General features: G+C 40.6%; 1 protein-coding gene across 1 annotated transcript; it reads left to right on the forward strand.

The window, feature by feature from the left end:
• Positions 1-152: 152 nt before the first annotated feature.
• On the forward strand, positions 153-12211 carry LOC107320862 (transmembrane protein 180). Its single transcript, XM_032447563.1, has 6 exons — positions 153-2452; positions 3033-3767; positions 5922-6076; positions 7578-7661; positions 8621-8764; positions 12082-12211. The coding sequence occupies exons 1-6, from the start codon at positions 2300-2302 to the stop codon at positions 12209-12211; spliced, it is 1401 nt and encodes a 466-aa protein (XP_032303454.1). The 5' UTR covers positions 153-2299.
• The last annotated feature ends 1230 nt before the right edge of the window (positions 12212-13441 follow it).

Consider the following 13441-nt stretch of genomic DNA (forward strand, 5'->3'; position numbering starts at 1 on the left):
AGGAGGCGAGTCCGTGGCGGGCGGCCAATGAGAGAGGAGGAGGGGTCGGTCCCGCCTGGCCGGCCCCGCCCCAGCGTCCCGCTGCGCGGCCTCCGGGCGGAGGAGGTCGGTGGTGCCCGCGGGAGGGGCGGCGGGAGCGGGGCCGGTGACGGGGCCGGGGCTGGCGGTGGTGTCGGTGCCGCGGGTTGTCTCGGTGCGGCTGAGGCGGCACGGGGCGCTGGGAGCGGGGCAGGGCGTGGCAGCTGCCCGGCCGTGCTGCTGCGTGTCCCCGCGGGGCGTCTCCTCACGCGGAGCCCCTCATCGCCTCGTGAGGCCCCTCAGCCCCTCAGCTGCTGCCGCTCCCTGTGAGGGCTCTGACAGGACGGCTCCGTCCCTTGGCTCCCTGTGCCGCTCTGTGCGCCCCGCAGTGCCGGGCAGCCCAACCTTCTCCTCCCGGCTCTCCCTGAGCGGTGCCGGTTCTTTGCTGTGCCCGGCGCTGCAGCAGGAGCAGCCGTTGCGCTGTGCCTCAGCCCGCAGCGCTTTGTGCTGTGCGGGGCGGCTCACGCGTGTTAATTGCTGTACAATTAAAGAGCACGTCTGTGGGGCAGGGAGGTGTGTGGGACCTCAGCTCCTCCAGGAGCCGGTTCATAAACGAGCCGTGCCAATAACGCAGGGAGCCGAGTCAGACCCTGCGCGCAGCTGTGAGTCATGGCGCTGGAGGCGCATTGTTCGGAGCCTTTTGTGAAACAAACGATACTTGGGAGTTTTCTGGAGCGACGGGAGCGATTTGTCTCTTATTCGTGCGTAGGAAGGAACTGAGTCAATACGGCTCGAGAATGTTAATGCCCAGCGTGTATCCGAGGGAGATGCCCGCGGTTCTGCACTGGAACCTGCCCAGGGTCGCAGCCCCGAGGTCTCACATACGTTCGGTGTATTTGTGAAGATGTGGATACACCTTCTAACAAGAACACGATGTTTTCAGTAGCGAATCACCCTTCACGTTTTCTTTATATCCCTCTTTTGAAGCATGAACGTTTCACGCGGCCATCGTTTCAATGCTGTTGTTCTTTGTAGGTTTCTCGGTTCAGTTTATGAAGCCGAACTCGTTGGGGAGGTGCAAAGTGTAATCACCTGGAAATGGGAAATTCCGTAACAGATGAATTTGATGACATGCATGACGGCCCCGCTCAATTATCTGCAAATTGAGTCATGTTCTTACCGATAAATGACCTTTGGATGTTGTTAGAGAATTAAATGTTGGATAAAACTGTTAACGTGGTGCGGATGGGGTGCGCTGCTGGCAGCGGGTCGCGTAGCTGCACTAAGCTTAGTGTTAAGGCTGAAATGTGAGCATGAAGTGCCTCCTAAGGAGCGGTAAATAGCTCCTCTCAGAGCTGTTAAAGCCTTAGTTAAAAAGAGCGACCTGAGGGAAATATTTTTGTGTTGGGATTCTAGAATCAAATCTGGTCAAGAGTCGTAAAGGGAATCTTTGCTTTAGCAGGTGAGGGTTCCCTGGTGCCGGCTGTCTCTGTCTTGCAGCGCTCATACTAAAGTTCCTCACCAGAGACATGCGGAAGAAGTCAGCAGCTTAGAAAGTTGTAGGCTGAAGCTCTGTTTGATGTATCAGAGCTCCGTATTAAAGAACCTCTGTTATTTGGACATACTTCAGTGCTGTGCTGCTCTGCATGAGTCACTTTCTGGGTTTTATTTACACGCTGTCTTCTCTGGTATGAAAATATTTAGACTGTGAAGAAGTGCTTGTCTGGCTCTGTGGTTTCTGCTCATGTCTGATTTGTTTGTTAGGTGTGAGTATTTCTTCCCTGTTTGTTAACCATGAGCATTTAAAAATATAAACCCAAAACTTTGCTTTGAAAGGAATGCTCATCCAAGAGTCTGACGTTCACAGCGATGGAACTTGTAGGGCTGTGGGCTGACTCACTTCATTCCTGCACAGAGCTCTGTAGCTTTACAGCTACGTAGCTGGCAAGATGTGAAATGTGGGCCATTCCTTTGACCTCTGCACCAGAATTAGTGTTTGCGATAGCTAATTTTTATGTGCACAGTGCAGAAATGATTCACTTAAAATGTTGCCCACCTGTTCTATTGGCTTTTCACTGATGGGGTTTAGAAGTGTCACTGAGTTGATATTTTGCACCTGTTAAGTGTCTTATAACAAGGATGTGAAAATTTCCCCGCTAGAATCCATTTCTGCACCTCTGGCATAAATCTCCCACATCGTTTGACTTTGGAAAATTATTTACCCAACTATTATAATTCTTTCTTGTACCTCGAGGAAGAAGAGGCTCACACAACTGGGAAGATGAAGTTGGCTTTGGAAATCCACCCCAATGCTCTGGCGTACTCCATGACCACGTTGGGTGCCGGGATGATGAACAGTATCTTTAATTTTTACTATGTCAAACTTTTCCTGAACCGATACAGAATTTCAGAAGCAGCGTTTCATCAAGCACAGGTATTGTACACTGGGGTATGTTGGTTGGGGTTTGGTTTTGTTTGCTGTCTGTGGACAAAAATCTTCAACTTTGATAGTTGGGAAGTTTAGCTTGAAGTAATCATTTAAACTAACTTTTTTCGGTTCCAGCGGTACGTTTGACTTTAGTGCTTTCCTGTGGATTGTTCAAGTACTTAAATACTGCTCCAGTTCTGCAAGTCCATAGCTGGGTGTGCAGCTCTTGCTGTAAATTCTGGAAGGCAATGAGCTGGCTCGTGTTCTGCATCACTTGCAGTGAGTGAGCAAGGTGCAGCTCTGGTGTGGAGCTCTCAGAGGTGTGAGGCCGTAGCCATGGGGTTCAGCTGGCACTGGGCACTGCCTACTTACACTTTCTTTTTAAAATGTATTTAATAATTACTGCAAACCTCAAAATACTTCTGATAATTTACTCCCAAGTCTGTTTTTGCTCTTTCATCTCTTGTTCTTTAAGTAGAAATTTGATGACTTAAATATTAAATAAATATGGTGTTTATTGCTTCTTGTTTGTATAACCTCTGCAGAAAAATCGCACCAATAGTAAGCTGTGTTGTGTTTGTCCCAGGTTGTATTTATGATATGGAACGCCGTTAATGATCCACTTTTTGGCTATATTCAAGATAACTCCAAATTGCCGTGCTGCTCCAGACGCCAGTTCTCAATTCTCTACGGAGCTCCGTTATACGCATTAGCCTTTTTGCTTCCTTGGTTTCCTTGGAGATATTATGAAGAAGGTGACTGGCTGAGTGGTCTTCACCTCATTGTTGCATTATGTGCCTTTGATGGGTTGCTGACTTTTGTGCTGCTTGCTCAGTGCGCGCTCTTTGCAGAAATTTCAACAAGACATGAAAGCAGGCTCCAGCTTATAAAATACAACCAAGTAGCAACGCTAATCGGATCGACAAGTGTTCTCTTTTGTGGCCTGATATCAGATAATATGGAAAATTTTGCTTATTTTCAGGCTTTTGCTGTTTTGATTGCAGCGTTAGCGACAGCTTGTATGTATTACACAGGCAAATACAGTACCAGTCAGTATGAGCAGAGAGGATTTCCTGCTGAGGATGCTGATCAAGGAAATGGTGACAGAGCTCTCTCCTGGTCCTCGGTAATTTCATTGACCAAACAGATTATGACAGAGAAAAACTTTGTGTTTTTTGTTACTATGAACTTCTTCCAAGTTTTCCACTTGGCGTTCTGCAACAATTTCATGATGATCTTTGCGGATAACCTCATTCCTCGGGATGTCCTTTCTTCTTCTATAAGAAGCATCATGTATGGAGCAGGCTTCATTTGTCCTCAGGTAGGCAGGGTCACTTCTTGAGTTTCAGAATACAGGAATGTGGTGTTTTGTCTGTCCTTGTTACATACAGGTATCTGTTTATGCTGCTTGTTGGAAAAAATGCTGTATCCTACATGAATGATAGTCCACACTGAGGAACAAATCCAGCTCACCAGACTCTAAAAGAGAGTACTCATAGGTACAGCCTAACCAGGAGCAAGGCTGACTTAGTGAGAAGGGGCCAGCAGGCAGGCCAGTAGAAAATTATTATATAAGAAGGTAAAAAGTGAGCATACGGGGCATCCTACAGGATTCCTGGTACCTGAGTGCAAACAAAGGAAAACATGGCCAAGATAAAAAGTTTCTAAAAGCAAAATCTGTAGAATTCGGAGCACTTTGCTTTTTGATCTTGATTTGCAATACATGACGAAAGAGTAATCTCTTATTTGGTAAGTGTGAAACAAACTGCACAAAACACTGGAAAAGTTATTAGGTGTTAACAGCTCTTGAAATACGTATCTCAGTCATAGGAATGAAACAAAACTTACTGCTTTTGGAGAATAATACATCCCCATTTATTTTGTTGCTTGCTGACTTTGTCAGCTGTGTACACTGCATGTGGGGAAAGATGATTTAATGACTCCAGCAGGGATGGGAGTAGGAATGAAATGTAAAAGAAAGGAGAACACAAACCAGTAGTAATGTGTGAGCAAAAGAAAGGCAGGCAAAAATGTGTCCCACAGAGTACAAACACTCCTGTCTGCAGTGGATAAAAACAAATTCCTGTTTCTTCCCTTCTAACATCTTGCACTGGATTTTTAAATCTTTCCTTGTTTTACTTGCTGAGAACTGAGGAAGTAGACTTACAACACAGGTACAGATGGTGCTGGGAGCAACTCAAAATTTATGTCCTTTAAGTGGTAATGCTTTTCTATAGGAGGTGCTTAGAAGGAGCAATTGGAATTCACAGTTCTATTTCAGTTGCTTTTTTAGCTTTTGCATATATAACACAGAATAACTGACATTTTTCTCCCCAAAATCTGAAGCACACCTATTTCGTTCGATAAATTAAATATCAGTCATCTCAGCTGAAATCTTTGCCACAGGTTTTAGTGTGTTTTTTTCTATAGTACAAACAAGTACAAACTTTGGAAGCAAATCAGAAACTTTAGAAGTAAGGAAAGCTGAACTATGCTCAATATATAACAGTCACCGCTGCTGGTGAAATCAGGGTGATGGTGTGAAGCAAACAGCCTTTCAGAAGATACGTTTCTCTCTGCTCCCCAGAGACGCCTTGTCTCGAAGGTCACTGAACCATAGAGTGTGTGCTGTGACCTCACTTCTCTCAGATTTTGTCCCTCTGAGTTTAAGATACAATAAGAGAATTCTCTGGTGGCCATGTCCTATGCTTCACTTACTGGAAAAGCATCCAAACATTGAAAATAAAGCCCCTTCTTACAGGCAGTGCTCCAGAGGTCTGTGCTGAGATGGGCTCCAGCTTCTGTTGTAGGTTCCTTGCAGAAGCTGGTGCAAAGAGCAAACCTGACTTCCAGGGAGAGCTGTTGCTGAAACAAAGGGAAACAAATTTAAATGTGAAGAATTACTAAGTTACTGTTTTTCTTAGAAACATGCTGGTTTAGAAATAAGCAAGTAATAAGGGAATTCTGAAGGATGCTTCCTGAGACAGGGCTGTTTCTCAGTTACAGAGGTTGTGGTTCATGCAGTAACAGACATAACATCTTAGAACGCATAGTATAAGCACAGTTCTGCAAAAACCAGATAACAGCCTTGGGGGAGAGTATGTTGAATTTCTTACAGTCAGATCTTCTTACTATACCAACTTCCCAGATTTGTTTTTACCTCTCTGGTAACATGGGCATGAAATAATAGTTAGGCAATGTGGGAAGCAGTACTTTCCTGGGGATGTGCTAGTTCTTACCTAGCTAGAGTGACAGGACCGTTCGTAGCTGGTAAGGCTAACAGAGAATCATCCAGTAGATGGTTCCCTTTGTTCAATTCTTATGTTTTTATTTGGTCTGTACTTTTTAGGGAGTTTTTTCCTCCTCCTTTGATGTGTAGTAAGCATTTATTTATGTCTGTTCTGTCCTTGAAAGGTCTCCTAATGCTGAAATACTGTACTATGTCTTTGTCTCATATATTTGTCTTTCTTTTCAGTGCCTTGTTCTTCTCAGCCACACGTCGCTGAAGAAGTTTGGTTATTACAGGATCATCTTGTTTTCCTTTTACTTTGAAGGAGCAGCTGCTGCTATCATGTTTGTTCTAGGACCAGGACATTATTATCTCTTGGCATTTTATCTCACAACAAACATGTAAGTAAGTACCCTTCTTTTTTCATGCATACCAGTTAAATCATTTCAACAGAGTGGACACCTGTTTCTGTAGCATGAAGATTTTAACAGGTTTGGGTTCTTTTTCTTTCTATTCTGTTTCATCTGTCAGGAAACTGAAAACTTCTCTCAGCTTTCACTTCAGCTTTTAATTTCTTTTTAAATCCAACCAATCAAAAGGAAAAACAAAGCAAAACAAAAAACCCAAAAGTGCAGAGTAAACTGAGGTTTGCAACCAAATCCCTCCAGCTGTATCTCTGGTTTAACATGGGACAAATTCAGATTCAAGAGAAGCAGAACCTCTTTTCAACCACAGAGACAGAGATATCAGTAGAGAAACTCTTCAGACAGTGTTTGCTGGACCTCATGTGTTTCCTCAGATCTCATTTGGTACTGAATGAACACTTGTGGGTTGCACTGCAAAACAAGTACCAATAAGTCAAGTATCCATTAGATAATCAATACAAAGTCGTGTTTTCAGTGGTAATGGGCAAGTATGATGCCAAGAAATAGAACTTGCATTGAGGAAGTATCTTATTAATATATAAAAACTTAATTAAAAATGAAGACCTGCTTGTATTCAGCAGTTCATTTTTTCTCTCTGTTTCCTGTTTCACTGCTGCATTTCTGCATGTACTTTCCTACTCTTTTTTTTTTTTTTTTTCCTGTCTTCATTCTCATTTTCAGTATTTCATGGGCTACTGTAACACTGAGCTGTGTGGCCAATAAACTGCATTTCATTACCTGCGTACTTTAAATGATGAAGATATATTTGGATTTCCCCAGGAAAATCTTATAAGGTACCTAAAGGCTGCTTAAAGTGCTAATTGTTTGTAGCCTCTTGTAAGTAAAAGCTAATCACAGCCAAAATATAATGAAATGAAGAAATTCTATTATTTGAATTTATAGTTTCAGTTCGGCAGTTTACTAAGACCACATTTGTGTATGTATGGACATGCACACATATAGATGTATGCAAAATGTGAATGTGCATAGGAATGCATAGAAGTTTTTTTTACTGTCCTCATTCTACTTTGAAGTTTGTCTTACATGTGGTCTTTCCAGTCCCCTCCAGTTGTTCTCAGACTTCAAGAGGAAATCTGCAGTTTTTCCTTCTTCTTTAGCATTTCTTTTCCTCATATCATTTTAAATAACATTTGCTGATAACATCAAGCAGATATTTATGTCTTCTTTCATCAGTGTCCAGGAAAAAAATGTGTGTGTGGGGGGGGGGGCAGGGGGGGGGCAGGGAAACCTTTTAGGTGTGCCTATTGATTTCTAATTCACAATTAAGAACAGATCTAATGGTGCTTTCAGAGTTTGTTTCAAGACATGCTGCCATGTTTTAGTGTCAGCTTTGTGTGTTTGCAGGGCTGTTAGATTGGTTGGGTGTGTGTGTCTGCGTGTCAGATTAGGCATCAATTACCATTTTTTATTAAGAAAATGTGTTTTAAACAATCTTAAATGTTTTGTCTTCTTGTAGGGTAATTGTACAAGCTTCGTTTAGTTTGTTCAATTTGCCTTTGGCGGATATTGTTGATGCAGATTTAATGAAGCACAAGCGAAGGTATGTCAGTCTTAACTGTTTTTCTTGAAATATTCTGTCTATTTGCCATGCTACTCTTCCATAAGTTAGATTATGGCAAAGTAAAGGCAGTGAGTGATCTGGGTGCTTGTCACAGAAGTACTTTCTGTGAGAACAACTTAGCACAAATAAAGAACTTGAATGAAGTTTCCTGCAGTTATTTCAGCGGAGCAATTTGAACAATTGACTACTTCATTTCTAGCTTTAATAGCACTGTATACTCCACGTTCTTCATGTTTTTTTGTGTGCGTGTTTATTCCTGTCAGCCTAAATTGAATTACTTTGTAATCCAATGCGTCCACTGTCACCTTTCTTCTAACACAGAAAAAGAGTTTAGAAAGTTTAACCTGTGCTACTCACGGTGCAAATTTCAAAGTCTAAGTGGCTGCTGTTACCTCTCTGAAAAGAAATCAAAGATAAAACCCGCAGAGACCTTGCGTATGGAAACTCATAGATCTCTGGGATTGATATCAAAGTGCAAATAGCTTCCTGCTGGTTCCATCAGTGATTGTATTAGTGCACATTCAATCTTGGTGGAAGGGTATTAGAGGACTTCACCCTCAAAGGTGAGAACTGGTGCAACACTTCCTTTTTTGGCCTCACAAGTGTATTCTTAAACTGTAACTAATTTTCCATGCTCTGTTCAGGTTAGTTTAGTTTCAGAGCTAACACTTGAACCTGAGTGCAAGTCATTTCAGAATTGGGGCCAGGTTCTATGGACCCCGGAGGTTTTTTACCTTTTATTTCCACAGAAAATGAAATCTTGTCATAATAGCTGGTCAATGTGGGAAGTGTATGAAATACAGCAGCAGTGTAAAACAAAGCCATCGTGATAGTTAGTGTTTGCATTTTAACAGCATTTAAAGTAACACAATTGTGATTGGTTCTATATACTCATAATACAGTGCTGTGTATTTATTTTTATTTTCTGAAATATTTAGATCACCACTTTCCTCTATGGTTTTTGGTACCAATGCTTTATTTACCAAGCCTGCCCAGTCTTTGGCCCCAATGCTTGTGGTTACAATACTGAATCAATTTGGTTATGAGAACCTGAATAATGAAGTTGCTCAGCCTGATCCAAGGTGAGTTCAAAAGGGATACTTTAAATCACAGGAACTGAAGTGAAGTAATCCTGTCATATGAAAAATGTTAATCTGCTGTTAGTTTTCATCACCTGCACTTTAGAAACATGAGCACTTCAAAAACAGCTTTCTGTGTGGTATTTTTCTGTTGTTGGGTAGAAATAGGAAAGTTTTCTAGTTTGTTGTTTTTGTTTGTTTGCTTTTAAGAATAAGCCTTCTATCAAGCATTACGCTTAAGGATACCTACCTAATTTTGGGGGGTTCAAAAAGGATACATTGCAATATTTAACTGCTTTTGTTTCTATGTGAAAAAGAAATGTTTGAGGTTACCAAATGCTTCTTATTAACAGAGGTGCAGTCCTGGCTGCTGTGTTTTGTTATCTCGTAAGTCTATTTCCTTACATGCATAATCTTAATAGGGTTGCAGCTAAGATTTTTTTTTTTTTTTTTTTAATTTGAGAGAAAGCATTTTAATCACTGCAGGGAGGGAATTTCCATCAAGGAGTACCATTTTGACTTCAGTACTACTTACCATTCTAATGCTAATGATTTCATTGCTTTCCCTAGAGACCTTAATGCGGAGCATAAAGCCATGGTTGCTGGTTAACACATTATAAATGCATGGGCTTTTATAAAAACAAATTATCAGGGTTTACACTAAAAAGGTCATAGACTTTTATGAACAACAAGAAGAAGTGACAGCATAAAGAATAACTGAAGTCAGGACTAAGAGGCAAAAATCAGTCTGATTGGGGTTTGCTTGAAAGAACAACATAGATATCCTAGGAGGTATATAGATCCTCTAAATTCCATGTAGAAAGTTTAAAAAATACATAGAAAACAGCTGTATACATAGATTTTGTGGAGGTTGGTCTTCAAGGAGAAAAGGCTGATTTTGTGTCCTTTAATGAAGAAATGTACAGCATAAAAGGACAACAGGTGGTCCTCTGGAAAGCATCCTGACATAAAGAAGGCTTAAGTTTAAGACTGTGTGTGAGAAAGGTTCCTTTGATTTCAATGCATTCTGTAGATATCCAGCCAGAGAGAAGATGTGAGGAGGACACAAACCTCATTATAATGTCAAATAAGATCACTGATTTTTGCAGAAGAGCGATGTGATTGAGTGGCTGTTGAATTGTGAGAGTATTTTGTAGTGGAAGTTAGCTTCAGAAGTATTTTTGCTTTTGCTTTTTAATGCAATATCGTTATAATTTGAGGAATAGCTTGTAGACAGAGTGGTTGTAGTTGCTTGGTTTTTTTTTTCTTTTACTCCATCACTGTAACATCAAGCATTACCTGTCCCATAAGGCTTGATTTTTTTCCTTATTATCATTTTATTTTACAATTAAGTAGATACACAGTTTACAAACGCCCTCTTCTGGAGAGCTGCCGCAACAGCAGTTAACTTCTACAAACGTGCTTTTCAATTCGTCCTTCAGTGAAGGGCTCTTCTTATCGGTGCTTTAAACCATAGATGTGTTTGTATTGAATTGCTGGAATACATCGCTTTCTGTTCAGACCGAGGGAAGCCTGGGGAAAGTCTGTGTTTTATTCCTGCATGAGAAAAGAATGCCTGAAGATGGGAAACTTGGGATGTCAATGGTATAATTCATTACTGTGATGAAATGTGAGCTCTGACGTTTTAACACAACATAAACTGGTATTGTTCCACTGAAACTAAATCAGGATTGCAGTAGTGAAGGTCAGTAATTTGGCAGATGTTCTTTCTCTTTTGTCCCTTGTTTTGTATAAACGTGGAAGAATTTAGTGTTCAAAACTGCAATTCTCTTTAGTGTGTAGAAGAGGCAAAGTACAAACCCCACCATGCTGTTAACTTGTCTGAGTTCTGTCTTCAGCTTCAGAAATTTGTCCAAGGCATCCCTGCTGGTGCTGCTGATACCAGAAACCATCGGCAGTTGTGATGGTAGTGTGCATGATGTGGCCCTTGTTTACTTGTGCTGAAAATGCAGTTGAGTACAGGCCAGGAAACAACTTCCAAGTGGTAAATTGTTGCCTCTGCCAATAAACATTGGCTGTGGACCAGTGATATACTGGTTAACAGTTTGTATTTCTTAAATGTGATTGCCCGAGTGATTAATTCATGTGAGAGCCTGTGGGCTTTTGTTTCCTTATGGAGCATTAGCATGTACGTGATTTGAGATAGACTGTGATCAGTGTGGGTGTGTGTAGCTATGTACTAAGGAATAAATGTAGGTTATGCTGGAGATTGTGAGCATTTTTCTGTTACAGTGAGACATGAGTTCATTCTTTTATGATTGAGATAAACTCTTAAGATTTCATTCAAAACCCTGCTCAGTTTTACAGGACTTTTGTTCACAGATTTCAAGGCTTTTTGCATTGTGTCCATAGCTGTTCTGAGTCTTCAGTCCTCATCCCTGAATGCTAAGGAAAAGAAGTAAATGATAAAAACTGATTTTCTGAAATATAATTTAGGTCCTATTTCTCAGCTTGAGTTGACATTCCTGATATTTAAGTAATTAAAATCCAATAATGAACAGAGTGTCAGTAGATGATTCCAGTTACTCAATGAATGCCAGAATGTGTGCTTTGAGTGTCAGAAACCACACTGGGTATCAGAAGAAGAGTTATGTGTGTCTCATATTCTCCTTTGTGATTCATAGTTGTGGGTGCTTTTATTCCTTAAGAAGATTTAGATCAAGAAATACCATTCATCCAGGAAAACGAATGAGAATCTGTGTATTATGTTGGTGGTTTCCATTATCTTGTAAAAATTTATTTCAAAACAGTGAGATGAAATTAGTCTTCCCATTTCAAGCAGCCAATTTATTGCACCACACCTGCGCTTTGTGCATTAATCATAACTCCCACCTTGCATTCAGCAACTATAGTAACATGCTATGTGGATAGCTAGTAATTCAGATGTGAAATAATTCCATATCAAACTGCTTGCTCCTACTGCTGTTTTTCTCTCTCTTCCAAAACATGCAGCACCACTAAACCTTTTCTGATGCTCTGTTCTATAATTGAATCACATTGCTTTAAATTATTTTCTGTATTAAATAATACAGATGTGTAGTAATGTAGTTATCTCATTTCCTCCCAGCTATTATGAGAGAAGTAAACACTATGAAATATATCTGTATGTAGAATCACAAAATATAACTGAAACGTATTTGATATCTGAGATATTTCCTTTATTTAGTATTGATTGTTCACAGTAATGTGTATGTGAATATTTAAGATGAATGCTTTAAAGTAATTTGTTATGAAACGACCATAGAAAATGATTCTCCTTCATCTTAAAAGCTTTAACATGTTTTCATGTTTTTCACCAGTCTGTTTGTAGGTCTTCATGATGCCATGTTCTATTTGATCTGTCTGGTTCCACTTGGCGTTGCAGTCATACAGATCCTGACGTGGACTCCCTTTTCAATCCAGAATAGTCATATGACGGCTGCACACTGAATATTTGACTGTTGGTAATTAAATGGACCATACCACAAAAGACTTAGCATATATTAAGTGTGAAAAAGCAAGATGGCCTTAAGCAGACTGTTAGACCAAATACAGTTTGAGCCATTTCAGTAGTGTTGCACCCATCTCTGTAATGGAAAATAATTCACATTCAGCCTTAATGATGAGCCTATATAGAGAGGGTTTTGAGTTGAGTTATTTGAAAGTATCGTGCTTTATCCATAATTACTACCAAAGTTGTTTTTGGTGTATACTGGTCACTGTTACCTGCTTTGAAGAATGGATATGGCAGATCAGGTGAGGGAATCCCAGCTCAGCACTTGGAATTTGAGGGATGTTTGTTCTTAGCTTTACTGAATGGTGGTGGATGAATTCGGTCATAGCTGATGAAATGTCAGATCTTTGGGGTTAGGCCATAAGAGCCCAGAGGGACGTCCCTCAGGGATGGCAAAGAGATGAAGAAAAACATATAGCTGGTGTCCAGCTGGCCAGTATCAACTCAAAGCTGCCAGCTGCTACAGGAAGAGACCCTGTACAAAAATCTCTGTAAAACTAAATAAGGAAAATATTTAAATGTTATTCAATTAAGTGTGATGGAAAAGGCGCCATACTTCCTCCTTGGCTTTCACAATGTCTGCATTTGGTGGCAGGTAGATGTAGTTCCTGGCGTTTTGAATGGGCAAATTGTTTTGAGGCAGTGTTGTTAGTTTATACCAAATGTCATTGTGGTAAGAAAAACGTGAGCATATGGATATAGCAGCGTTCAGTACGTCGGGACAAATCTTAGTGCACACATTAAGTCCAACTCTACCTGCTTAGTAGTTTGAGATTGGCAGATTCGTTTGTGCTCACCACTGAATTTAATTGATGAATCATTCATCCAGTTGATGTTAATTTCTGATTTAGCCTCACCAGAATCTTTTCAGGCAAGTTTTTGAATGGATCCTGTGATTTTTCTAGAATAAAGATTTCTTTATACTATTTCAGAAACATTGAATCCTATCTCTGTTTTGCACACACTGTCCTAATTCTCTTGCTATGAGGGCAGGAGAAAGCAAGCATATTTAATCACATCCATAATCAATCTAAAAGAGAAGTGAAAAACTGGCTTCAATTGAGGCGGTGGTCTTACTACAAGAGATAGTGGTAGGAAGCTGACAGTGTTTCATCACTGACATAATTTGTTCTCCTTTTCTCTGTCATTCATTAAACTTTGTTATC

The sequence above is a fragment of the Coturnix japonica genome, chromosome 14, assembly GCF_001577835.2.
Source record: "Coturnix japonica isolate 7356 chromosome 14, Coturnix japonica 2.1, whole genome shotgun sequence".
Classification (NCBI taxonomy): Eukaryota; Metazoa; Chordata; class Aves; order Galliformes; family Phasianidae; genus Coturnix; species Coturnix japonica.